This window comes from Canis lupus, chromosome X (assembly GCF_048164855.1).
Source record: "Canis lupus baileyi chromosome X, mCanLup2.hap1, whole genome shotgun sequence".
NCBI classification, from domain to species: Eukaryota; Metazoa; Chordata; class Mammalia; order Carnivora; family Canidae; genus Canis; species Canis lupus.
This window is the reverse complement of record NC_132876.1, coordinates 5624342-5651261: the sequence shown is the minus strand read 5'-3', so window position 1 is coordinate 5651261 and position 26920 is coordinate 5624342. Positions and strand designations below refer to the sequence as shown.

At 51.3% G+C, this 26920-nt stretch overlaps 1 protein-coding gene across 8 annotated transcripts; it reads right to left on the bottom strand.

The window, feature by feature from the left end:
• Positions 1-15846: 15846 nt before the first annotated feature.
• LOC140627347 (melanoma-associated antigen 8-like) lies at positions 15847-25988 on the bottom strand. 8 transcript variants are annotated; one of them, XM_072815560.1, is made up of 4 exons: positions 25597-25988; positions 20123-20221; positions 18211-18421; positions 15847-17405 (listed from the first exon to the last, which is right to left on the bottom strand). In XM_072815560.1, exon 4 carries the CDS (start codon positions 17391-17393, stop codon positions 16365-16367), a length of 1029 nt encoding a protein of 342 aa, XP_072671661.1. In that variant the 5' UTR covers positions 17394-17405; positions 18211-18421; positions 20123-20221; positions 25597-25988; the 3' UTR covers positions 15847-16364. The 8 variants fall into 8 exon arrangements, with proteins under 8 accessions (XP_072671661.1, XP_072671653.1, XP_072671659.1 ...); XM_072815552.1 differs by having other exon boundaries at positions 15847-17453; positions 25597-25985; XM_072815558.1 differs by lacking the exon at positions 25597-25988 and adding an exon at positions 25341-25452 and having other exon boundaries at positions 15847-17453.
• Positions 25989-26920: the final 932 nt, after the last annotated feature.

The following is a 26920-nucleotide window of genomic DNA, read 5'->3' as shown; positions in this document are numbered from 1 at the left end:
AAGAGGTGGGAGGAGGAGCACCTGCCATTCTGAGGCTGCTGGCCATAGCACAAGTCCCAGGAGCAGGCCCTGTAGGGCAGTCGTGGCTGGATGCGGGGACACCTCTGCTAATGTTGCTTGCTGTGGGGAACTGGTGGGTCTCAACTCAGAGTTGAGAAGGACTGTTGGGCTGTAGCAGCTAGGACACCCTCGGGCCTCTACCCCCTTTGTTGGAGCCATTCTGGGGTGCATCTCTTTAGCCACAGCCTCCTGTGTGACACATGCCACCCAGGCCCTGAGCTGTTGTAAGCAGGGCAATGCAAGTCAGACAGGAGCTCACCGGCCTTGAGGACTCACTCTCGGTCCTTGTCTTCCGGATCTGAGAAGCCTCTGCTTTTTCCCAGGCTGAGCGAAAGGCCTGCTCTACACTCTGGTCTCCTTTGCGAGGAGTTGAGGTGCTGCCTGGCTCTTGCCAGACCTGCCCTGTGGCAGATACCCCTGCAGGTGTCCTAAGGCCCTTCGAGGGCAAATAAGTGCAGGTCTCCATCTGGCATCATTGATAGCCTCCTGCTAAAATCCGGAGAAGACAGCTGGGAGGCTGGGCTAGGGCAGGGGTTGCAGGGCTCGATAAAGGAATGGATTCCAGAAATGTCTATACGATTGAAGAATGCAGACTAGAGTATAATGCTGGCTTGGAAGTTAGAGGGGAAAGAAGTAAGGAAGATTCAGGAAGGTTGTGTTCCACACTGCCTCGTTTTGTGTGCTTGTGTTTGATTTTCCTATGAATCTTTCTTTCTTTTTCTGAAACTTATCCATTACCTTTTGTTCAGTTGCTCTTTGCCCTTTTTATTTTAAAAACTTCAATAAATTATTAATTTTAAACTATTTTGTTTTCGACTTGTAAAAAATTTGCAAAGATAGTACAGAGTTTTTATATACCCCTCACTCAGTTTCCCATTATGACGGAAAATCGGAAGAGGTTGCTTCTTTCAATGTGGTGCATTTGTTACAATTAATGGGGTAATTTTGACACTTCATTTATTACTAACTGAAGCCACACTTTACTCAGACTTCGGCAGTGTTTACCCAGAATCTGTGTTCTGTCCAGGATCCCCGTCAACATACCGCCTTACGTTATTTGTAGTGTTTCCTTGGCTGTGGCAGTTTCTTTGTTTCTGAGGAGCTTGACTCTTTTCGGGAGGAGTGATTAGATAGTTTGTACATTGTCTCTCACTCGCAATGTTTCTGATGTTTTACTCATGATTAGTCTGGATTCTGTGTTTTGGGAAAGAAGGCCACAGTGGTGAAGTGCTACTGTCATCACATCCTACCAACACTACATTCCAGTAGCTTCATTTATCACTGATGAGGTTTACCTTGATCACCTGACTGAGTTAATACCTCTTAGGTGTCTCCACTGTAAACTAACTGGTGTCATCCCCCTTTCCATACTGTCCTCTTTGGAAGAAAGTCACCATATGTGGCCCACACTTCAACACAAGGGAGTTATGCTGTACTATCTTCAAGTGAATGTATATGTGTAAACCAGAATTGTTCTCCATTGGAGATCTGCCTATTTCCCCATATTTATGTATTTAATAAGTCAACTTCTTTTATCAGTACAGACACATGGGCATTTCTATTACACTTTGTGTTAAAATCCAACAGCATCCTATATATTTGTGTTGTTTAACTTGTTCCAGGTTTGGCCACTGGGCGCTCTTCCTGTTAGCTCCCTCTGTGTATACCTTCGTCACGCCCCTGGAAATGTTTTCATTGGTTTGTTTTTATGTATTTGTTTTTTTTTAAGCTTTTCTTTATTTTCAGGCACTACAAGGTGCTTCCGGCTCATCTTGCATATTTCCCTGTCCCATTTCTAGAATCAGCTATTTTTCAATGGAGCCCATGTTCCATTTACCATAGAATAGTATGAGAAACCTAGGTCTGTGCACTAAGTACTCGCATTGCATCTGGGGTCATTGCTCCTAGGGCTTCTTGGCTGACAGAGGAAGAAATTACATGAGTGTTCACGACCCTGTGTGTATTCACATATGTATACAAATTTTAGATGTAACCATCTATATGTGTATTAAGCTACATAAAAGTATTTAATGATGTTTTTGGCTCTAATCCTCCACCACATAGATCACTATAGCTTCCTCCTCTACAGTGAAAAACCTTGAGATTTGGAAGTTGTTTATATGTCAGTGTCCTTTTTTCTCTGCTGGGTAGCCCCAAGGCTTGGTTACCTCTGATGGAGCTGTTGAAATAGAATTTGTGGATGTGCAATGCAACAGTTCTGCTCCAGAACTCCATGGAACCTCATCAAAGTTATGCCTGCCCTCTAGCCTCTGGACTCTGATAAGGCTACCTGGCCCCTGTCTATGGAGCTCTTGAAAGGTCAAGAGTACCCGTTATTTGAGTGTCTGAACTGATGAACAATTTGACTTTTGATGCTTTTGGGGGTTGAGATCACCTGTAACTAAGTTTGGTCTTCCTTATCTGTCTGGAAAGTATTTCTTTCTTACCAGAGCATGAGCTACAGGGTAAGCTAGACCCCAAGATGAGTATTTGTTTCCTTACCTTTATTTAGCTTTATGACTCAGGGCATGTTATATGAGCTTTTGATGCCTCAGTGCTTTTTCTCTATTCTGTATTTGAATAGTCACTTGGAAGCTCCTCAAGGCTGGCAATTAGAGTCTACCCAGAGGGAGGGCAGGATAGCTGGATGAAAAACAGAACCCCCTCAGATTCGACAGCTGACAACACTGCTATATGTTACTCATCCTTAAAACCAACTTATATAATGATATACATTCTCCAGTGAGTGTTGGAAAGCCTAATTAGAAATTGAGAAATGTGCCCAAGTTCTCAGATTAAAGGTTATACATCATGGGAAATCATGAGTTGATACTTTGATTATGATCAATCAAGTAATAATAATTCTCTCAAGCTGTTCCTTAAATAAATACCATAAAATTGCCTATTTGAAACTCTGCTATGGTGGAAAGTGTGACTGTTTTCCATAACAATACTAGATGAATGTTGAAGATATTGCTGTAATCACAAAAACTCTCAAAATGTCTGGAAATGAAGACAGTATACTAGGTCACCTTCTGTGATGTGGTGTAGTGTGGTATGGCCTAACACAAACTAAAAGAACACCTGCAAAGATTGGCATTTCAATTCTGATTCAATACATTGAAGGAAATTTCCATCAAATCAGTATGTGGCAGCTAAGAAAAGCTGGTTCGTTGAAAAGACCAAAAAATTTTGACAAACATTTAGTAAGAGAGAAAAGAGACTCAACTACTAATATAAAAAATGTAAGTCAGGGTAGTATTACAGTTCTTTTTTTATTTTTTTTTATTTTTTAAAGAAGATATTATTTATTTATTTATGAGAGAAGCAGAGACATACACAAAAGGGGAAGCAGGTTCCCTGCGGGGAGGCTGATGTGGGACAGGAAACCAGGCCTCTGGGTCATGCCCTGAGCCAAAGGCAGATGCTCAACCCCTGAGCCACCCAGGCGCCCCAGTATTATAGGTCTTAAAGAAACAAACAGGATTGTAAGAGAGTACTCTCAACAATTATACTCCAAGAAATTATATAACCTAATTGAACTGGGTATATTTTTAAAAACATAAACAACCAAAGTAACTCAAGAGGAAAAGAAAATTCAAACAGATCTAACAGGTAAGGAGAATGAATCCGTGATCAAAAATGTCAAAGAAATAACATCCCAAGACCAGGTGACTTCACTCAGGTATTCTACCAATACTTGATAGAAGAAAGAAATCCTTAATTTCTTCCCAAAATATGGAAGAGGAGGGAATACTTCCTATCTCTTTCTGTGTGGTCAGCAGTACCTAGGTAGTAAAGCCTGACAAAGACATAAAAAAAAAAAAGAAACCTGACACACTTTCATGATTAAAAAAAAAAATTTCAACAAACTAGAAATAAAGGAAAACTTTAACATGTTATAAGGTATTCAGGAAAAATCCACATCTAACATACTGAATGGTCAAAGACTGAAATTTTCCCATTAAGCCATGAAATAAGAAAGAAGCCAAGGGCCGCCTAGGTGGCTCTGTCGGTTAAGCAGCTGGCTTTTGTTTTCTACTCAGGTCATGATCTCAGGATTTTGAGATCAGGCCCCGCATTGGGCTCCATGCTCAGGGGTCTCTGCCTGAGATTCTCTCTCTCTCCCTCTTCCTCTCCCTCTCCCCCTCCCTCTTTCTCTAAAATAAATTATAAATAATATTCTTTTAAAAACCGAGAATGCTTGCTTTTGCTACCTTTATTTTTATTATACTGGAAGTGCTAGCCAGAGTGATTAGGCAAAAAATTACTTTTTAATAAATAATAAATAAATAATCCTAATAATAAAGACAAAGTGGGGAAAAACGTAAAAAAAAAAGTAAAAGGAGAATCAAATGCTTAAAAATAAGTTTATCTAAGGAAATACAAGACTTGTACACTAAAAACTACAAAATATTGCTCAAAGTAATTAAAGAAGATTTCAGGATATAGAAAGATATCTTGTGTTCATGGAGCTGAAGACTTACTTTTGTTAAGATAGAAGTTGTACTAAAGCAGTTTACAGATTCAATACAATCCCAGTAAGAAATCCTAACAATCCTGTTTGAAGAAATGGAAAAGCTGATTCCAAAGTACATATGAAGAGACGCCTGTGTGGCTCAGGGGTTGAGCATCGGCCTTTGGCTCAGGTGGTGATCTCAAGGTCCTGGGATCGAGTCCCAAAAGAGAGTCTGATTCTCCCTCTGCCTATGTCTCTACCTCTCTCTTTCTCTGTCTCTCATGAATAAATAAATAAAATATAATGAATAAATAAAGAAATAAAGAAAGTGTATATGGAGTGCAGATGCCCCTTGGATAATTCTGTTGGTATTCTTTGCGTAAATACCTCGTAGTAAAGAACCGAGATGTCCATCAATAGATGAATGGATATATTGGAAATTTACTGTCTGGCACATGGTAGGAATGAAAAATGGTGCAGCTGTTGAAAGAGATGTTTGCCAGTGGTAAAAGTCTATCACTTTGTCAAAAAATTAAACTTTTTTAAATTAATATTTATATTTTTTACTTTTATTTAATTTATATGACAATTCCACTCCTATGTATATGCTCATTAAAATGGTAAACAGGTATTTAAACAATTACCTGTGTAGAAATGTTTACTAAAATTCACAATAGCAAAAGGATGAAGCCACCCAGATGTCCATCAATTTGCGAATGAATAAGCAAGATGTATAGGCCTATAAAGAAATATTCAGCTGCGAAAAAGAATGAAGTCACGATATAGGCTTTAGCATGGATGCATCCTGAAAACTGCTGAGTGCAAGAAGCCGGAAACAAAGATATCATATTGCAAATTCTGATTATTAAGAAATACACAGAACAGGTATATTCATATAGAAAGCAGAGAAGCAGTTGACAGGATCTGAGGGAGGAGGGAATGAGCAGTGACCACTTAACTGATGCGATCATGTTCATGCTTTTGGGGTGATACAAGTGCTTTGGAATCAGACAGAGGCTATAGTCGTACAACACCGCAAATGTATGAAATGGCACTGAATTGGACACTGTAGAATGATTTCGTGTTATGTGTATTTACCTTAAAAAAATATTGATAAATGCTGTGAAACAAGAAAACATGAATCCTCTGGAAACCAGGGAGTGCCTTCCCCTTCACTCAATTGCCCTTTGCCCAAAACCTAGGGTCACGCTCCGTGGCCTAACACGCTGGGTTAAAGGTCTAGCCCGAGCCTCTGCATCTGGCCTCATCTTCTGCCTTCCACCACACTGTAGCCTTTTTCTTTCCGTCCATGGAACTGTTTTCTCTGACATTGAGCAACCAGGTCCTCATTATCTCAACTACATTCACTATTCATTCCCACCTAGTAAACAGATGAGCAATTAGAGGTTTGCTAAGTCCTCTCCTGTGAAACCCAGATATACTAATTGGGGTACAGAACTCGTGTGCCATTCAATGCGGTCTGGCTGTTCTTACAAGAAATATACACAGGATTGGATGAGTCCATATAACAGGCACATTGGCATTGACCCTGGACCTTCTGTTAACTGGGTAATAGATGAATTTAAGGAGCAAGGGTTCCGAGGACACAGGTGAGAGGGTCTAATTCAGGCTGCTGGCCATATGCACAGGAAAGGTGGACCGCTGGGCGCAGGCTAGTGGTAGAAACTTACTTAGGGGCCAGTGAAGATTTTTCAGGTGTGGCTGAGTCTTGACTAGCCGGACATCCCAAGACACTCTCTCTGCTACAGGGCACAAGGCAGAGAATGGCTGGTGGTGACAAGACCAATCAGTAAAAAGAAAATCTATCACCTGTCCAGGTGTGAGCTGCTGAGAGCATGACTGAGACAGGGACTGGGGGTGGAGAGGACAGAGACACAGAATGTACTCACGAGCCCTCCACTGCTTTCCTCAGAAAGGACACTTTTCCAACAGCCACCCGCTGCCCACAAGCTTCACTTCCTCTTCACTCCTGGAGCCATGTAATCCGAGACGACATTTTTGCTTGAACTCCATCCTCCTTGCCAGCGAGGCTTCTCCTTTAGTTTAGCAAACCTAACTGCGGTTTTGGCTTCATTCACCCAGAAGGCACCCCCAGATCTCAGCAAGAAGGACTACACAGTTGTGAGCAAAATCCTAAAACATCCCTAAAGAGTTACTGTGTCCCTTCTGTCTTCACTACAGCATCTCATATATTACTCTGGAATGTAGTCTACAGGTTATGGTCCTTCTCAGGTTGTTTAAATGCTTCAGGATGGATTCTTTAAATTGGCAGACTTTTTCTTCTTTTGAAATCCATTGCCATCCCTTAATGAATAGCAAAGCCCAAGTTAACAGAAACCAAGAAAAGGACCACCCTAATCCTCACACCCTTCACCAGCTGGACTCTGGGTCCTTCCCACTCTCCCTCCACAAAACCCTTTGCCAACCACTGATAACTTTGGGAGTTCTCAACCAGATGAAGATCTCTAGGGTGAGATCTTGAGGACACTGCCTCACCTCTCTGAGAACTTGAGAAACTATCTAAAATGGGAACGATCATGTTTCCCACAGACAGTTTGCAGTAACTGTTGTGATAAGTAAAGCACCAATGCCCACAGAAAGTGTCTGTAATCTTAAGCTCCCATTGCCTTCTTGTAGGCATTCAGGGAATTGTCTTTTAGCATGAGAAAAAAACCTAGTACCCAAATAGCTTTTTACACACACACACACACACACACACACACACACACACACACCCTGGGGTAGAGAGTCAAGAATGTCTTGAGTGTCCGGAACACAAGTGTAAGTATCGATGGATAAAGGACTCATGGCTACTGCAGCCTAGTTGGAGTTTGAAACTCTATGGCACTGTAGATATGTGTGTATTGTGGGGGGCTTGAACATATGATTGGATTCTGGAAACAATGGAAGCATCCTCTATTTCAAAAAACAAGCAATAGCTATTCTTGTGTTCCTTTTCAGCTTTGGTTGCCAGGTTCACTCGCAAACCACCAGACACAGCCCACACATAGCCAGCCAGCCACAGACATGTGAAGACTCTTCTTACCATCTCCTGCTAGGTTCAGGAAGAACTTCATGGAATGAATGCTCTCTTCTCTTAGGCAGAGAGGCACTCTCTTTGGAATGCTTCATTCTTCCCTTTCTGCCTGTCTCTTCCAAGGCCAGTTTCATTAGTGTTACTGAACCTAAAATTAGTCTCAGGTATATATAAGTATGCTAGATGGTTGTGCATAACAATTACTGAAAAGCATTGCCGTAAATCTTCATGAAGTCATGTTAGGCAATAGTTTCTTAGATATGACAGTCTCAATTGGCTTGAGCTACCATAACAAAACACTATAGACTGGGTGGCTTACCCAACAGTAATTTATTTCTCATGGTTCTGGAGACTGGAAGTCCAAGACCAAGGTCTGGCAGGATTCAATTTCCAGTGAATCCCTCTCTTGGTTTGCAGATAGGCACTTTCTTTCTGCATCCTCATATGGCCTTTTGTACGTGCTCACACACAGAAGGATAGTATAAGCACACTAATCCCATCATGAGGATCCCACCACCCATAAACTCATCTAATTCTAGCTCCTGAAGGCCTATCTCCAAATACCATGGCATGGGGAGCTTTAACATGAATGTGGGGGTAGTGACACAGATCAGTACATAGCAGATACCAATACCCAAATGGCAAAAATATAGATAACTTAAATTTCATAAAAATTAAAAATGCTTCTGCTTCAAAAAACATCATTTAAAAAAATACCACCCGCAGATTGGGAAAAAATACTTGTTCATCATGTATAAATGTGTAGTATACAGAATATACAAAGAACTGTCATGGGGATCCCTGGGTGACTCAGCAGTTTAGAGCCTGCTTTCAGCCCAGGGTGTGATACTGGGGGTCCTGGGATCGAGTCCCACTTGGGGCTCCCTGCATGGAGCCTGCTTCTCCCTCTGCCTATGACATGTCCCTCAAAAACAATTTACAGACAAAAGCTGAGAAAATTCATTGCCAGAAATACACTATAAGAAATGTTAAAGACAGTTCTTCACGCAGATGAAGTATACTAATATGTGTAAATGTACAAAGAAAGACAAGCACCAGAAATTTAAAAATGAGGGTAAATATGAAAGACATTTTCTTCTTATATTTAGACACTTTAATAGATAATTAACTGTCCAAAGCAAAGGTTGGCCAATGGCTACCTCTAGGTCAAATCCAGACTGTGGCATGTTTGTACTCAGCCTTTGAAATCAGAATAGTTTTAAAGGCTTGTGTCTTTATTGGACTTTGCAATATGCAAAACCTACAATATTTACTATCTTTCTTATTATGGGAAAAGTGTGCTGACTTCAGGCATAAAGCAAGAATAGCCACAATATATTGAAGCCTTTGCAAAAAAATGAACAAGTAAAATTTGTGACAATAGTCTAAGGGATGAAAGGGGGGAAATGGAATATCCTTATTGTTTTAAGGATATTATATTATGCCTAAATTGGAAAAATATTATTTGAAGGCACGCTAATAAGTAAAACTTGATACTGCAAAAACAGATTACAAAAATCCAAAAGATATACAATTATCAACCAATTTATTGCATAAAATGGAATAATAAAAAATCGACAATTTATCAGAAAAAAAGTTTGCAAAAAAGGGAGAAGGGTCAAAGACAAGATGGATGAATAGAAAGCAACAAACAAGTGGTACATTTAAAACAACCCTCTCAATCATTAAATGGAAATGATCTAGGGTCAAGATCAAGTAAGAGTACTCTTCCTTGTCTATTCCACCGAAAGCAACTATAAACCTTAGAGAAAAAAAATATGGAGCAGCCACCTGAGAACAATAAAAAATAAGTATTATATACAGGCATGTATTTTCTTGCTCTGTCAGCTGGGAGAGCCGAGAACCAAGGACGTACCAGGGGCAATGGACCCCTGCAGCATCAGTTTCTAATCTTATTTCCCAATAAAGAAAACCGGGGATCCTTAAAGAAATAAACAATTCTAAGGCTCATGCAGAAAATAGACAAGATAAGCCTGGGACATCTTGTCATGCCAGAATATAAGGAAATGCTCAAAATGAACAAACAAATAAAACAATGATGAGCGTAGGACAAAGGGCTTCAGGAGTCAATGAAAAGAGCTCCCAGTGGCCAAATCTGGAAAAAAATTTGAGCAAATAAATAAAACTGTACTGCATTATAACCCAAAGCATAAAATAAATATCCAAGAGGACAAATTTTTTATGCCAAAGAATTCCAAATCCTTATTAATGTAGATAGTCTCCCACTCAAGGAGATGAAACCTAATCCTTACTCTCTAACTGTGGCCTGCACATAGTCACTTCCTTCCAGATAATGGCGGAGAGAGAGAGAAAAAAACATTTGGTGCAGAAGCCTAAACAACACCATCTCAGCCAGATGATCAAGATCACCATCCCCAGGGATGAGTCATATTGATAGAATGTACCCTTGATAGGATGTGATGAGAAGAGCACTTGACCTTTCTAGGCTTCCTCCCCCAAACTCATAACAATAGCCTACTTATGAGAAAGACATCAGAAAAATTCAAATAGAGGGATATTCTGCAGTATACCTAACTAGTACTCAAAATTGTCATCATCAGAAGGAATGGAAAGTCGGAGAAACTGTCACTGGAAAGAGGATCTTAAGGATCACGACAGTTACATGGAATGTGGTTTACTGGCCATGATCTTGTAACCGAAAAAGGACATTAGGTAAAAACTAAATATAAAAATGTAAAAAATAATAATATAAGTATTAAATAAATAAACAATTAAAGGATTGGATTAAGATAAATGTTAAATAGAAATATACCTGAAACATAAAATCGATATGAAGATGCATATCATATGAAAATAAAATGTAAAACCTATCTATCTTAGAGAAGGTATGGCCTACAAAGCCAAAAATGTTTATAGTCTAGCCTTTTATGGGAAATATATGTTGACCACCGGTGCAGAGCGAACTAGCATGAATGTACTCAGGGATTTATCACGTAGGGCAAAGGAAAGCCCTGGCCCAAAGCTGAAACCCTGTGGCGGAGCCTCAGCAACAGCAGGGCAGATACCTTAAACGGGGAGGGAAGGTAACGTGTGTGTCTCTGCAAAGAAAAGCTTTGGTACCAAAAATTGGGAGGTAACTACTTTGCTATTTTTCTCTCAATTATCCCACCACTTGGCCACCAAGGCCAATCCATTCAAGGGAGTAACCAACAGAGTGGGGAGACTATAGGTCCCCTCCCAGTTAGAGGACCAGGAAAGGAATGTCCTGGTTAGCCAGGGGAGGGGGAAATGGAAAATGGGGCAAATACAAGCAAGGGATAAAGTTCCCTAGGAAGTCTTGATTTTACCTGAGTTGTTCATGCTGGAATCTCACCACAAGGATGGCAAAAGCTTGGAGAACCGAAACATCAGCCAGGGCTCAGCCTGGGCCCTGAGTTAGTCAGAAACACTATGGATCCAAGTATCACTGCTCCATCACAGCAAAATGCACGTTTATTTCAAGCACATATGGTGCATTCTCCAGGATCCACTATATCCTGTGTCTTCAAAATGCTTTTTAAATTTAAAGGATCCAGGGTCGCCTGGGTGGCTCAGTGGTTGAGCCTCTCCCTTCAGCGCAGGTCATGATACCAGGGTCCTGGGATGGAGTTTTGCATCAAGCTCACCACAGGGAGCCTGCTTCTCCCTCTGTCTATGTCTCTGCCTCTCTCTTGGTGTCCCTCATGAATAAATAAATAAAATCTTAAAAAAAATAAACTTAAATGATCCATAGGATATCTTCTGATAATAAAGGAATCAAACTAGAAATCAAACAGTAGTGGAAGGACAAGAAAAACCTCAAAACACTTGGAAATTAAACAGCATATTCTAAAATCATCCCTAGGTCAAAGAAAAGACTGATTTCACTTTTATTTCTTTGTCTTCCATTGTTTTGTCTTTTTCTTTTTCTTTCTTTCCTTTCTTTCTTTCTTTCTTTCTTCCTTCTCTTTCTTTCTTTCTTTTTCTTTCTTTCTTTCTTTCTTTCTTTCTTTCTTTCTTTCTTTCTTTCTTTCTTCTTTCTTCTTTCTTTCTTTCTTTCTTTCTTTCTTTCTTTCTTTCTTTCTTCTTTCTATCTTTCTTTTCTTTCTTTCTTAAGTCAAAATTTAAGAATTTTTGTCTGGTTAGCAACTCTCCCATTCTAGTGACAGAGAAATCAAGTTGGTCAAGGTGATACCCAAGCAAAAATAAGCCTACAACTGAGATTCAGATGGAAACCATAATTGTGTACATGACCGTGGGTTAGAGGATTCATGCCATCCAATAGGGAAATGCAGCTGGTGTTTTCAGTTCCTCATCAAGACTTCCTGCTTTCCTGATTGGGGCCATGATGTAGATCTGCCACTGGATAGAGCTTAATCTGAAAGAGTCAAGAGGGAACACACGTAAACCAAATGTGGTTCTTGTGAAATATTTTGGTCTCCAAATGAACAAAATATTGTTCTCATATGAGAGTTTAAATGGCACCCTTCTGAGGTACTGATAAGTACATGCCTTACTAAAAGCTTTTAAACCTTCCTAACACCCAGGGAGGAAGGTGAGCAAACAGGCAGTATATGAGAAAATGGCTCCGAACTCCACTGCTAAGAAGAAGGAAGGATGGGGGGCCAGCTGTGATCGTGGCACTCTGCTGCTTCATTCCCTGCCACCCACAAAGTAAGGTTTGTGTGCTGTACTCTGATATTCAGGCTCCGTCTAAAGATGTATCCAAACTCCCTTATCACCTCTACATACACCATGATCCTGTTCATTTTTGTCCACATTAGAAGACTTCCATTACACTTCAGGAAGTAGAGGCTGAATTTTTTTTGTTGGGTTCTTACCTGTGTGACAAGTTGGCCATGGTTAGCACTGATACCTGGGATGGTAATTTAGGAAATTAGCCAAATGCTGATCCCTCCTTTCCCTCCCTTCCTTACCTCTGCACCTGAGCTCGAGAGAAGGAGAAATCCAAGGCACACTACCACAGCTGGGTTATAAAGGTCAACATCAATGGTGATAAATCATGTTGATAGTATGTGCCCTTGATGTGATGTGATGAAGATGGCACTTTATCTCTCTGGGCTTTCTCCCCAAACCCCATAGTCCCAGTCTAATACTTTGGGATAACATCTCTTTTTTATTATAAATGGATGTTAATTTTGATTAGATACTTTTCTATATACAATTAGATCTGATTTTTCTCATTCAATCTGTTAATGTAATTTAAGGCAATCCTGGTCCTAAATCACCCCCAAATCCACCCTCATTCCTCCCCATTCCGCCCTAGATTATACTGCGGTTGACCCCTGTAAGTTAATTCCCAAACTCACCAACATTTGGCTGCCATTCTGGTTCAGCGAATTGTCACACCATTAAGAGATTAGAACCCAGAAGGGTGGAGAAGTCAGAGATTTTTCTCCTCCTTCCTCTACAACAACTAGCACTTCCTTCAATGGCTACATATTCTTCATGCCTCCAGCTACATCAGATTGACCCATCATGGCTCTAGATTCTGCTGAATCCTGAACCCAGGTACTAGTAACACTCTTTCCCCTCTTTGTTCTTCAGGCCTAGAGGTGGGAGTGATTTCCTTGTAATGCTAATTATTGGGTTTCCCAATTCTCCTCTGCTTGGCTTCTCTATCACTTGCATGACCAATTCCTTGCATTAAATTTCTTCCATGTTAAATATTTACAGTGGCTTTGATTTTCCTGAACCATTCTGACTATTACATGTGACCAATTATATTGGTTGATCTACTAGTGTTAAACTTCTTTGCATCCCTGGGTTAAACTCAACTCTGTCACCAGCAGCTAATTATGTTTAAATTTCTCCTATAATTAATAACAAAAATAGTAAAAGGGAATATAAGGGAAGGGAGAAGAAATGTGTGGGAAATATCAGAAAGGGAGACAGAAAATAAAGACTCCTAACTCTGGGAAAGAAACTAGGGGTGGTGGAAGGGGAGGAGGGCGGGGGGTGAGGGTGAATGGGTGATGGGCACTGAGGGGGGCACTTGACGGGATGAGCACTGGGTGTTATTCTGTATGTTGGTAAATTGAACACCAATAAAAAATAAATTTATTAAAAAAATAAAATAAAAATAAGCATAAAAAATAACAAAAATAAAATGAAATACTGCTGAACCCTGTAACTTCCTCAAAATAACATTATAACAGTCTTACCATCTTTGCAGTCTTCTTATAATAATTTTACACTTCCTAGTTTTGAGATATACATTGATAATACTCTAATAGCATAAGTAATAGAATGATCTGCCAACTTGTTAAAAATTTGAGCAATACAGGTGCCCCTGGGTGGCTAAGTCAGTTGAGCATCCAATTCTTGATTTCGGTTCAGGTCATGATCTCGGGGTCATGAGATTGAGCCCCATGTCTGGCCCTGAGATCAGTGGGGAGTCTGCTTAAGATTTTCTCTCTCCAAACAGGAGGGTATTTTGCTGAGCGAAGTAAGTCAATCGAAGAAGGACAAACATTATATGGATTCATTCATTTGGGGAATACAAATATAGTGAAAGGGATTAAAGGGGAAAGGAGAGACAATGAGTGGGACATATCAGAGATGGTGACAAACCATGAGATACTCTTAACTGGGAAATGAACAAGGGGTAGTGGAAGGGAGGAGGGTGGGGGGTGGGGGTGAATGGGTGACGGGCACTGAGGGGGGCACTTGACGGGATGAGCACTGGGTGTTATTCTGTATGTTGGTAAATCGAACACCAATAAAAAATAAATTTATTATAAAAAAAGAACAACAAGATGAATAAAGGAATAAATGTCAATTATATATATAAAAAAAAGAAAATATCTGTGAGGGTGAAAAAACATGAGACACACCTAACTCTGGGAAACCAACAAGGGGTAGTGGAAAGGGAGGTGGGCGGGGGATTGGGGTGACTGGTTGAGGGGCACTGAGGGGGGCACTTGGCGGGATGAGCACTGGGTGTTATGCTAAATGGTGGCAAATTGAACTCCAATTTAAAAAAAAGGGACATAGATAATAATTCACTAATACCCAGATGTGCCAGACCTGCCACACCCGCCACCACCATCTGGCCCCATTCCGCTCCTCTGTGGCCTTCCCGGCCTTCCCGGGCTCACCATGGGCCCTGCCCTCCGCTGGGTCCCCTCTGTCCTGGGCTCCAGGGTCCCCGCCCCCACAGGCACTCCCTGTGCCCCTCCCCCCCTCAGACCAGGCAAACTTCCCTTTGGACCGGGCTCCTGAGCTCCCTGGGCTCCGGTCGCCACCCCCACAACCTGAGCGCGTGTGTCCGGCCTCCCCAGGGCCGCCCCCCAGTCCCGAGGTGGGGGCCCAGTGCCTCCATCTCTCGGGGAGGAGTGGAGGCATGAAGGTGGGATGGGGGACCCCCGCAGTTCTCCCTCAGCTCTCCGAGCCCCCTCCCGGGGCTACCTGCTCGCCTGGCTGCCCCCGGCCCCAGGCCTGCCCACCTTCGCTCAGCTGGGACCCCAATCCGATCCCCCACGAGAGGCCCTCTGCTCTCTCAGACCTCCGAGGTGGACATCGGCCCACCTCACATCGGCCCACCTCACATCGGGACCCCAGCGCTCCCAGCAGGTGGGTCTGGCGGAGATGGGCTCCGGGTTGGGGGGTCAGGGGGAGCAGGTGGGCGGGGCCCTCCTTCAGGCTGGGAGGTCAGGCCCGCCCCGACCTCCCTGGGCTCCTCCCAGGACTCTGGCCGGCCTGGGCCCGCGCCCCCCACCATGCCAGGCAGTCTGCATGCATCCCCCCTCCCACAAGCCTCAGGTCCCTGCTTCCCGACCTGGAGGCAGAGTGGAGGCCGGCCTCTGTCCCCCACCTGCTGGTCCCCCACCTGCTGCTCGCTCCTCAGCTGCACACGAGGAGTTGCGTGCCCACAGAGCTCCCCGGGCCCCGGGGCCTTGGCCTCTGCAGAGCCTGCCCCGGGGGCCACTGCCCCCCTCACCCTTCCACCCCTTGGGGCTGGCACAGGTCTCAGGGCACCCCTCCCCACCTCCCTGCGGGACGGCGGCCTCTACACAGTCCCCGAAGGCGGCGTGGCCCCCGGCCCCTTGTGTCCTCACTGCTCACACACAGGACCTTGCAGGGAGCAGAGCTCAGCCGCTGTGTGGCCTTGAGGGAGCCGCCAGCAGGGCTCCCCTGGCCTCCCGTGGGCCTTTTCTCGTCCTTTCCGCAGGCCCCGGCCCATGCCAGAGCACACCGGTCCGTGTTCCTCTGGCATTTTCAGGATGACAGACCAGAGGGACAAGAATGAAGAACAAACAACCTTTTACTTTTTTTCTCTATGTCCTGACCCCATCACTTGACGACGTGCTTTCGCATTTCCAACCAATTCCTCCGCCGATGCCTTGGGATGTGGGTCCAGAGCCCAAACACGGAGGCAGGCGGGGTCGGCCAGCTGGTTTCCAGGACAGGACAAAACTGTTTAACTGTTGAACTGGGGAAGTACAGAGGCTTCATGGGGGATGTCCCTCGCACACATAACCTCTGAAGCCTACGAAACCCTCGAATCTGAGCAATGTGTGAGAGCCTCCTCATGGTAACCAGCTCTGGATCTCGGGATCACGGTAGAGAACAGGCCCCCAGAGGGGCTCTTTGCCCTGCTTCCTTCCTCCAACCCTCCCCGCCCCTTAGGAAGCCCAGAGCTGAGTCTCATCCAACACACACACGCACCAGCAGTGGCAGAAGGGATGCCTCCCTTTGGGCCCAGACTAGGGGACAAACCACCGACCCCACCCGAGGCTGGAAGGGCCTAGCCGCTCCTAGGGCTCAGGCCCCCTCTTCCTCATCACTCCTCCTCTCCTCCTTAGACTGGGCCGGGGAGTACGCCGGCTGCCTGCTATTGATGTGCAGCAAATATTCCATGACCCGCAGCTTGCTGGTTTCCTCGTAGGCCCTGGGGCCCCACAGGAACTCGTAGCGGGTAGGGTCGCTGCCCGCCACCTGCCGGTACTCCACATAGCCTTCCTGCACCCAGACGTGGGTGAGGAGGTCCCCAGGCTCCCCATAGATGAGGTGCTGCTTGCCGGCAAACACTCCTATGACCCCCACCGCCTCCCACACCTTCTCCTCTGGGACACAGTCGCCCTCCAGGAGGATCACCCCCAGGAGCAGCACCAGGAGGCCGGTCTTGGGCAGGCCCTGCTCACCGCTCAGCATCCCATCATAGCTGAGGCCCAAGACGGTGACCAGGACGTAGGAGTGTGCGATGGGATCCACTTCAATCAAGTCTAGGCCAAAGACCAGCTGCATGCACTCGGATGCTTGGCCCCAGATCACTGGGAAGTCGTCCTGGTATTCTGGGGTGATGACCTCCAGCATCTCTGCCTTGCTGGTAGGCTGCTTGGCGCGATACTTGTGGAGCAGAAACGCTACCAGGTCAACCGCCTTCACATGGAACCCCTCCTGGGCCACGGGCGGGGCGACTTCCCGCTCCACCCCGGTGCCCCACCGCTCCTCATCTGAAGTGCTGAAGCTGTCTTCAGACTGGCTCCAGGGAGGGCCTGCCAGGGCACTGGGGGAGGGGCAGGCCCTCAGAGGACTCTGGGGGGGACTTGGGGACCCAGCAGCAGACCCCTCCTCTGGGGTGCCAGGGTACAGGGCGAAATAGGAAGAGGAAGAGGAGGAGGAGGGGGAGGAACCCGAAAACAAAGGGGAGTAAGTGGAGGAGGGGGGAGACAGGCCCTCTTCCTCCTCCTCAGCCTCCGACAGCTGTGCATCTACCGGGCGCTGGACCTCTCTTGGGTCTTGATGATCTTCCTCATGCTTCGGGAGCTCATTCCTCTCCCCCAGAGTCATGATGACTTGTGTCTGCAGCAGAAGGGTTATGAGCAGGTGGGGGCAAAGGGATCCAAGGGCCTGGGGGAGAGAGGTGATGTGGGATCAGGGCTAGTGAGGGGAGGGTGGGGCCTCGGTTGAGGAAGGCACCCTTGGCAGCTGTGATGAAGGGGACTCCGGGTCTCTGCTATGTGGGTACCCTCCGGCGTCTCCCTCCACCCCTACCCCTGGGCAGCCTTTGCCCTAAGAAGCTGGAGGAGGAGATCAAGGGCCTCCTCTGCTCTGTGACTTAGGTCTCCTGCCTCAGACCTAGGCCTTCACCTCCCAGTTCCTGCAGTCCCTGCAGGAGGGAAGCAGGGGATGCCTCAGGGTGCAGACTGGGAGCCCAGCCCTGGGCCTCCAGTGTGGACGGGAGGGCTGGCTTGGGCTCTGGGAGGTCCCCACTTGCAGCCTGGGTAAGTCCCCTCCCTGCTCACTCAGGGGACTCACCTTTGCCCTGGCAGGGCCTGGGCCCCACCCCTATGCTGGCCTGAAGCAAAAGTCTCAGAATACGACCATAAAGCCCCGAGACTGAGCAGAAGGAACACAGGGTGTCCACATCTGGCCACGCGTTCCCAGGGCCTCCCAGATTCCTGGGAAGGGGCGGCTGGGATCCTGCCTCCACTGACCTGAGTCCAGACCCTCAGACCATGGCCCTGGCCTCCCTGAGAGCAGGGATGTGAAAATAAGAAGGGGCTCAGCCCTAAGGGCCATGTCCCCAGTTCCCAGGGCTGACAGTAAGGGCAGGCCAGGTGTCTGTGGGGTCCCCTCCTTCTTCTGACAATCAGGGTCCACTCACTCTTCTCTCCGGGTCCTCTCCTGAGACTCTTGTCTGCCGCACTGATGGGCTTCCTCAGATAACCTGCTTGCTGTCCTCTCAGAGCTTGTCCTCACCTCCCCGAGAGCTCCAACAAGCTTGAGAAGGCACCTCGGATACTGATTTATAAGCAATAGAGATTTGCCCTCGGTGCACAGTTCCTGGCTCTCTGCTCTCAGACTCCTGGAATTTCCTAAGGGTGGGGAGTAAGGAGGGTGTCTTCTGTTACGTCCCTGAGGTGGCTCCGGGAAGCCCCTTGGGATAGGGCCTGGTGGCCAGGAGAACCACCCAAGGCCAGTGGAGGGATGGAACCTTCAGCCCCACCCCCAGCCCCAGGGAGGGCAGAGGGGCTGGGGATCAGGTGATGGAGCCTCCCCTACACCCCAGAGGCACAGGGCCAGAGAGCTGGCAGGCTGGTGAACTGGGAGGTGTGGGAGAGTGGCCGCGCAGACGGAGCGGTGGCTCTGCACCCCTTCCCACGTCACTTGGCCTGTGCAGCTCTTGTGTCTGGCCGCTGCCGAGCTACATCCTTTCGTGATCCACCAGTGATGGAGGAAGTGACTTGTGCGCCTGCGTTCTGTGAGCTGCTCCGGCCACTTCATGGACCCCAGGGTGGGCCTGGGGACACTCTGCCTTAGAGCCCTTTGGTCTCAAGCACCCGAAACAATCCAAGTGGCCGCTGAAGGCTTGGACACCCTTGTAGGTCGAGCCTGTGCCTTTGGAATCTGAGCCTATCTCTGGATAGGTCAGGGCTGCACGGACTTCCTGAACTCAGGTGGGTTTAAGAGATTCCCTGTTGTGGGGAACCCCCCACCCTGTTGCTGTTGGTACCAGAATGAATGTCCTCATTCCTCGTCCAGGCCCGCGCTAGGCAAGATCAGGAAGGGTTGGCTTGGAGACCGGGCCTCTGTCCTGGGGCGCAGATGCCCTCAGGCTCCCAGGAGGGTCCTCAGCATTATCCTGCCAGGGCCTGCCCTTCCTCTGGGCCCCCAACCTCCAATAGGAGACACATGCCCCTCACACCAAGACCTCACCCTCCTCAGGTCCACCCACCTTCCTGCCCGCCCACCCGCCCGAGGGACCAGCGAGCACGCTGCTGGGGGCCACCGCTGACTGGTGCTTCCCACGCCGCCCACCAGGCAGGCCGGACTCTGGGGGTCCAGTCGGTCCTCCCTCGGGGCCTTCACATTGCTGCCTGGGGGAATCTCGCGATCCTCCATCTGCGGCCGTGAGGTCTCCTACAGACCATGGGCCCCACATCCCTGAGCACCCCCAGCCCTCGCTCGGGATCAGGCCCCGTCCAGCCCTCCCTGTGCTGAGAACAGGGAACCTGGACTCTCTAAGGGCTCTTCTCTTTTGAAGGTGGGGGAACCTCCATACCCTCAGTCTTCCCAAAGTGTCCTTTGCTTGATGCCTGGCAAATCTTTGACCTCTTTTCCCTGCCCACCACATGTGCATTCTGCTATTGACCTGAAGCCACCCCTCTGAACGGAGACTCACCTCCCGGAGCCCAAGAAGATGGGTGCATCCAGCACCTGCAGCCACCCCGGAAAGTGGTGTTTGAGGATGCCGAGGCCGGGACACCGGGGCCCACTCTGTGTGGGTGGGGAATCCCCTCCGCCCCTTCAAGGTTCATTTCGATTCCCTGCAGTGCCTGCAGCTATCTCTACCCACCCTGATCATGCACCCCACAAAGCCTGTCCTTCAGGACCTTACCACAGAGGTGAAAGGGCTGGTGCGGGAGCAGCCTGGCCTAGAGAGACCCGAGTGGCCAGGGCAGCGAGGGGGCAGTGTCGGGCTCAGCTGCCAGGGCTCCCCTGTGTGCTGGGCTCAGCTGGGCAGGCCTGGTGAGGCAAGGTCCTGGCGCCAGGCTCAGAGAGAGCATGCACCTCACCTGGACCAGTGGCACCGGCCCACACGCTGTGCTCCTGTGCTCTGCGACCTTAGCGCTCCCACCTCAGACCGAGGGCTCTGCTGCCAGTTCTTGGAGGCCCTGCAGGAGGGAAGCAGGGGGCACCTCAGGGTGTAGACTGTGAGCCCAGCCCTGGGCCCCAGTGTGGACAGGAGGGCTGGCTCCCATCCTGGGAAGTCCCGCACGCCAGGCAGGGTGGTCCCCTCCTTGGCCTCTCAGGGGACTGCTCTGGCCCCTGCCCTGGCCCCAACCCAGGCTCCATCCCTGGCCCCTGGCCCTTGGCCCTTGGCAGGGTCTGTGCCCCAGGCCTCCATCGGCGAGCCTGAGGCCAAAGCGTCCCCACAAGACCAGGTTGCCCCGACTCCCCACACGAGGAGGCCAGGGGACCGGCTCTGGGCAGGCTTGCCAAAGGTCTCCAGGGCTCGTCCAGAGCCAACAAATAAGGGATCATGGATCATGGATCACGCATCTGGGGAGGGATGGCCCAGCTCTGGCTTCCATCTGGGCTGGGATGGGGCGCCTCTCGCTCTTCACCTGGACCCTACACAAGGCCTGGGAAGACTCCCTGGCTGGCCCTGAGGCCACCCTCCTTGCACCTTCTTGCAAGGGCCCCTGCCACGACCCTCCACCAGCCAAAGTCCAGAGAAATCAGTCGGCCCACCCGTCCCGCCTCTCCCCATGGCTCACACAAGCGGCCGGGGTGGCCTGGTCCCCAGGGGTCCTGCTGAGGAAGACATCCCCTCATTTCTCACCTCGAGCCCCGCCAGGGCTGGGACCAGGGCCAGGGCAGGGCACCCGCCTCCTCTGCTGATCTGAGTCCAGACCCTCAGGCCCAGGCCCTCCCCTCCCTGAGCCCAGGGATCTGGAGAGGAGGAAGGGCTCCATGGGACAGGCCCCACCACCCCATCCCTTCCCAGGGCTGCCAGGGAGGGGCACCCATATTTCTGGGCCATCCCCTCCTGGGCCTGAGGGCTGTCTTGGGGGCCACTCACCCCTTCAATGTGGGGGCGGGGGGTTGGGGGTCCCCGTACTGACTCTTGGCAGGCCCCAGGACTCCTGGGTATCTATCCCCCGGGTGGGCTTGCTCCCAAGCCCTGACTGGGACCTCTCCCAGCGGGGTCCTCATCTCCCTGAGAACTGGGAGAGGAGGGGGAGGTGGCAGCAGTCCTTGCCCTCCACCTACATTCCACCCAGTTCACAGAGAGCTGGGAGCGCTGGCTGGCCCCTCTGTCCTGGGCTAGGAGTCCACTCTGTCCTCAGGGTGCTCATGTGTATTTTCGGCAGGACCTGGAACTATCCCTTCTCACCTGAGTGTGCATCCCACCCGCAGGCCAAGGCCCCGAACACCCTGGGACCCAGTGGAGAAAGCAGGGTGTTCACTTTTCTTGACCCCTGGCCTGGCCTTGCAGGGCTGACCCCAGGGGCAGGTTTTCGCTGGGTCCCCTACGTCTGGGTGGGGGTCTGCTTAGTCCTCCCTCAGGATCGTGAGACTCCACCCTCTCCTGACCTGAGGCCACACTATAGGACCAAGGCTGGCACCTCCTGGGACCCTGGGTGCATAAGTCAGGAAACAGGTCGGCTGCTCCCCTCTTCCAGGGGGATGGCCAAGAAGGTGCCGAAGGGCAATCAAATCACTGTCTGTTTTAGGCTCTAAGGTCCTCAACTCTCACTCTGCATCCCTCCCGGACGCCAACCAGACCGGGGGCCCTGCCCTCAGCTGTCCTGAGTCCGTTTTCCTCTGACTGCCCCATGCATTGCTGAGATCCAAGGCCAAATTCGGGGTGCGCCTTAGGTGGCCAGCTGCTCAAGGGCCTCCCATTGATGACTCTGTCCTGGGGACCAGAGTCCCCTCAGTTCTCCGAGGGTCCTCACCTTGACTCTGGCAGGATCTGGGCCCTCCCTGCTGCCAAACCCAAGGACCTGCCTCTTACCCCCAGCCCCAGCCTCTGTGGGTCCCGGAGGCGGAAGCCCGCACACTCTGCTTGTCCTCCTTCTGCTCAGGGCCCCCCCGGGCCTGACTCTCCCAGGACCAGCCCCTCTATCCAGGGTCTCCCAGGTCGTACCTCTGGAGCCTTCCATCCAGTCCCACTCGCTCCTGACCCTCAGTTTTTAAACCAGGGCCCGAGCCTTGGTCAGGCAGTCTTGACACGCTGCCCGTGGACAGGGCACACACAGACCTCCCGGGGCCGACAGCAGGGCCAGCTTTCAGGGCGCTGTCCCTCTTGTGGAGTCTGGGCGCCTCCCTGAGTCCTCCCTCGGGGATCTCCACTTGACCGCAGCACATCCGGTCCTCTCTTTGCCATCTCCAGGCCTGTTCCCTCAGACCAAAGCCCTCACTGCCCTGAGAACCGCGGGCAAAGACTGGACGTCACAACAGGCTACCAAGTCTGGGGAGTCCCCGGGCTGATGGCAGAGGCTCACACGGGTTCCTTGGGGTCCCTCTGTACCCCATCTGGACTCCCTGGATGGCCTGTGCCTTCGGCTCTGCTGCCCGAGAGCCCTCCTTACGACAAGCTCTCTGTCTCACGACCTGGAGCAGAAGTCAGCACCTGCCCCGTCTCATTGTGCTCCCACCCAGGAGCCTCCTGGGACTGACTCCCTGCTGGGTCCAGGGTCCCTCAGTCCTCCTTCTTGTCCTCTTCTTGACTCCAGGAGAACCCCGGCCCTCCCCTGCTCTTTCCACCAGTACCCCTGTCTCTCTGAGCCCTAGATGTGGAGGTCAAGGCAGCCCAAGTGCCCTCTGCCTAAGATGGGGAGCTTCCCTAGGTTGCTGCTCGGGGTTGACATCTGTGGGGAAGCAGGCCTCTGTTCTGGGGTGCCTGGTCCCTCAGGCTTCCCTTGGTTGCTATCCGGACTCCCCAGACAGTCTGTGCTGGGGCCCCGAGCCGACCCGAGCCCTTTCCCCTCGGACCCAGGTCCCAAGATCTCTCCAAAGGTTCAAACATATTTCACTGGACACCACCTCTGTAACCAGGGGCCCCCAGGGCTGCAGCAGGGACAGAGTTCTTCTATCTGTCATGGGATGGGCCCTGTCTCCTCAAAGGGCCTGGGCCCTCCCCTCTGCCCATCTGAGGCCCTGCTCCTGACACCAGGCCTCTGGATGCTCTGAGACCCAGATACAGAATTTGGGCCTCACCACGTGTTCCCATCCCCCACCCCTCACGTACCTTCCGGGACTGACTCTGGGCTGGGGTGCAGGGTCCCTGGGTCCTCCCTCTGCATCCTCACTGAACATCCCAGCAGGACCTGGCCCCTCCCCTCTGCCCACCTGAGGCCCTGCTCCTGACACCAGGCCTCTGCATGCTCTGAGACCCGGATGTGGCTGTCTGGACTCCCCAAATGCCCGTCTCCTCCCCGGCCCGCGAGGGGCCTTCCCAGACTGTCCTGTGTTTCTCCGTCCTCCCTCTGCAACCTCATGGGGAATCCCAGCAGGACCTGGGCACTCCCCCTGCCCACCTGAGGGAGGCCCTGTTCCGACGCCAAGGCCTCCTGACTCCCGGAGACCCAGATGCCGACGACCGGACTCGGCCCGTACTCCCACCCCCCAAGGGCCTTCCTGGACTCACACTAGGACCCCACCACCTAGAGCACTCCTCTTTTCTCCCTGAGGGTTCGAACCTTTGCCAGGTGACTGCAGGGCCTCCTCTCTGCCCACCTGACGGAGGCACGCGCCTTAGGCCTGTGTCTCAGAGACCCGGATGCGGAAGTGGGGCCTCACCACGTATTCCCACGCCCCCCGCCCCCACGACCTTCCCGGGACTGACTCTGGGCTGGGGTGCGGGGACCCTCGGCCTCTTCTGCATCCTCACCGGGAATCCCAGCAGCCGGGGCCCTCCCCTCCGCCCTCAGCATCTGCTCCCGCCACACCAGGCCCCAGGCTCTCGGGTTCCCGGATGTGCCAGGCCTGCCTCACCCGCCGCCACCATCCGGCCCTGTCCCGCTCCCCCGCGGCCTTCCCGGGCTGACCGAGGGCCCTGACCTCCGCCGGGTCCCCTCTGTCCCCCTCAGGGTCCATCCCTCGCCTCCCCTTAGCCCTTGGACCCTCACCTCCCCCTCAGGGTCTGCTCCCGCCACTCCAGGCCTCAGGCTCTCGGGTTCCCGGATGGGCCAGGCCTGCCTCACCCGCCGCCACCATCCGGCCCCGTCCCGCTCCTCCACGGCCTTCCCGGGACCGACTCTGGGCTGGGGTGCGGGGTCCCCCGGGCCTCTTTTCGCATCCTCACTGGGAATCCCAGCAGCACCCGGGGCCCTCCCCTCTGCCCACGTGTCCTAGGCCCTGCTCCTGACGCCAGGGGCCCCCAGTGCCTCAGGAGGCCCGGATGTGGAAGTCTGAGCACCCATACTCCCATGTGAGTGAGGGCAAGTCCCCATCCCAGGGGGCCCTTATGACCCTCCGACAGGGTTCTCTTTGTCCCTGTCAATGGTCCATCCCTCGCCTCCCCTTAGCCCCTGGACCCTCCCTCCGCCCCCCTCAGCGTCTGCTCCCGGCACACCAGGCCTCAGGCTCTCGCGTACCCGGATGTGCCAGGCCTGCCGCACCTGCCGCCACCATCCGGCCCCATCCCGCTCCTCCGTGGCCTTCGCGGGTTGACCGTGGGCCCTGACCTCCGCCGGGTCCCCTCTGTCCTCCCTCAGGATTCATATCTTGCCTTCCCTTAGCTCCTCAGCCATCGCGTCTGACCACCTAAGAGCTGCTCCTAACACCTAGTCTCTCAGAGACCCCGATGCGGAAGTGGGGCCTCACCACGTGTTCCCATCCCCCCTCCCACGACCTTCCCCGGACTAACTCTGGGCTGGGGTGTGGGGTCCCCCGGGCCTCATCCACATCCTCACTGGGATTCCCAGCAGCACCGGGGGCCCCCCTCTGCCCACGTGTTCTAGGCCCTGCTCCTGACGCCAGGGGCCCCCATTGTCTCGGGAGGCCCGGATGTGGAAGTCTGAGCACCAATACTCCCACGTGAGGGCAAGTCCCCATCCCAGGGGGCCTCACAGCCCTTGTTACCCTCCGCCGGGTCCCCTCTGTCCCCCTCAGGGTCCATCCCTCGCCTCCCCTTAGCCCCGGGACCCTCCCCTCCGCCCTCAGCGTCTGCTCCCGCCACACAAGGCCTCAGGCTCTCGGGTACCCGGATGTGCCAGGCCTGCCTCACCCGCCGCCACCATCTGGCCTCATCCCGCTCCTTCGTGGCCTTCCCGGGCTCACCGTGGGCCCTGACCTCCGCCGGGTCCCCTCTGTCCTGGGCTCCTGGGTCCCCGCCGTGTCACCGCGTCCCCACCGGCACTCCCTGTGTCCCTGCCCCTCTCAGGCCACTGCCCCAGGCCCCGGCATCGAGGCCTCAGCTCGACGCCGCGTTCCCGCCTTCCCCCGCGTGGTCTCTCAGGGTTCAGAAAGGGCCCCCCCACCCCCCGCCGCCCTCCGGGGCCCCTCCCCCGCCCTCGGAGCCCCCTCCCGGGGCTACCTGCTGCCCGGCTGCCGCCGGCCCGGGCCTGGCCTCCTTCCAGGGGACCCCAATGCGCCCCCCACACGAGGCCCTCCGCTCCCTCAGACCTCCGAGGCGGAAGTCGGCCCACGTCACATCCGGACCCCGTGCCAGGGGTCCCTAAGGGCTGGTTGCACGTCCGCGGGAGATGGGCTCTGCGTGGCGGGGGTAGGAGGACACCTGTGGGAGGCTCCCTGGGTCCTCTCGCGGGTCCTCCCTCCCCGGACTCGGGCGGGCTGCGGCCTCGGCTCTCTGCAGACCTCAGTCGGTGCCCCTTACACCGAGCCTCTCAGGCCCCGACGTGTCGTCCCTGAGCGCCCGAGGGGTGGTTGCTGCGGCTCGGGCCCCACCGGCTCTGCAGGTCCCGGGGTGGCCCAGGGCTGCCGGCAGGGGCACAGCAGGGTTCGGCGGCCCCCAGCGTCCTGGCACAGGTCGGCTCTCAGTCCTCACCCAGGAGGCCCTCATCAGGACACAGGCCTGCTGTGCAGCCGCAGCGCCCATAGCCCCGGGGCAGGGCAGGGGCAGGGGCCGGGAGGAAGCGCCCCTTCCCACGGGGTCCCTTGGCCAGCAGCCAGACTTTAGGGACATCGTGTTAAAGGTTTAGTTTCCTGGGGGCGGCCGAGCAGCTGCAAGGGTGTCTAGGGGTGTCCCGTATTGCGGGGCCCACTGCAGGGAGTTTTCCCCTGACATGCTGCGTCATCGGGAGAAACACACCGTCCCTCTCTACCTAGCGTGTGTCCTGTGCACGGGTATGAGTGCTGGCATGCTTACAGGCCTATTTATATCTGTGTGGCCTGTGTATATACTGCCTTTAGGAAAGACTAACTTCTCATACTACTTGTCAATACCCACTATTCTATTCCCGCTCTAGTCTTTATATCCTCTTCTAATAAGTTTTGAAAAGGACATCTTCCCATTGTAAGGTGAATTTTTTTTATTTTATTTTTTATAAATTTTTATTTATTTATTTATTTATGATAGTCACACAGAGAGAGAGAGGCAGAGACACAGGCAGAGGGAGGAGCAGGCTTCATGCACCGGGAGCCCGACGTGGGACTCGATCCCGGGTCTCCAGGATCGCGCCCTGGGCCAAAGGCAGGCGCCAAACCGCTGCGCCACCCAGGGATCCCTGTAAGGTGATTTTAGATAGCTAATGCCAGAATCCAGAAGCATCTGCCTCAAACAATGCCGTGTTCTCTGCTGTCCTGATACTTGCCCAGGGCTACTGGCATGTGTCCTGCCAGGTCATGCATCAGGTTTGTGCCAGGAAGTAGGGGCAGAAGGTGAAAGTCGTTCCGAATCC

What these genes read in the sequence shown, in the direction of transcription:
- LOC140627347 (XM_072815560.1), bottom strand. Translation starts at nt 17,393, where the DNA reads ATGACTCTGGGGGAGAGGAATGAGCTCCCGAAGCATGAGGAAGATCAT.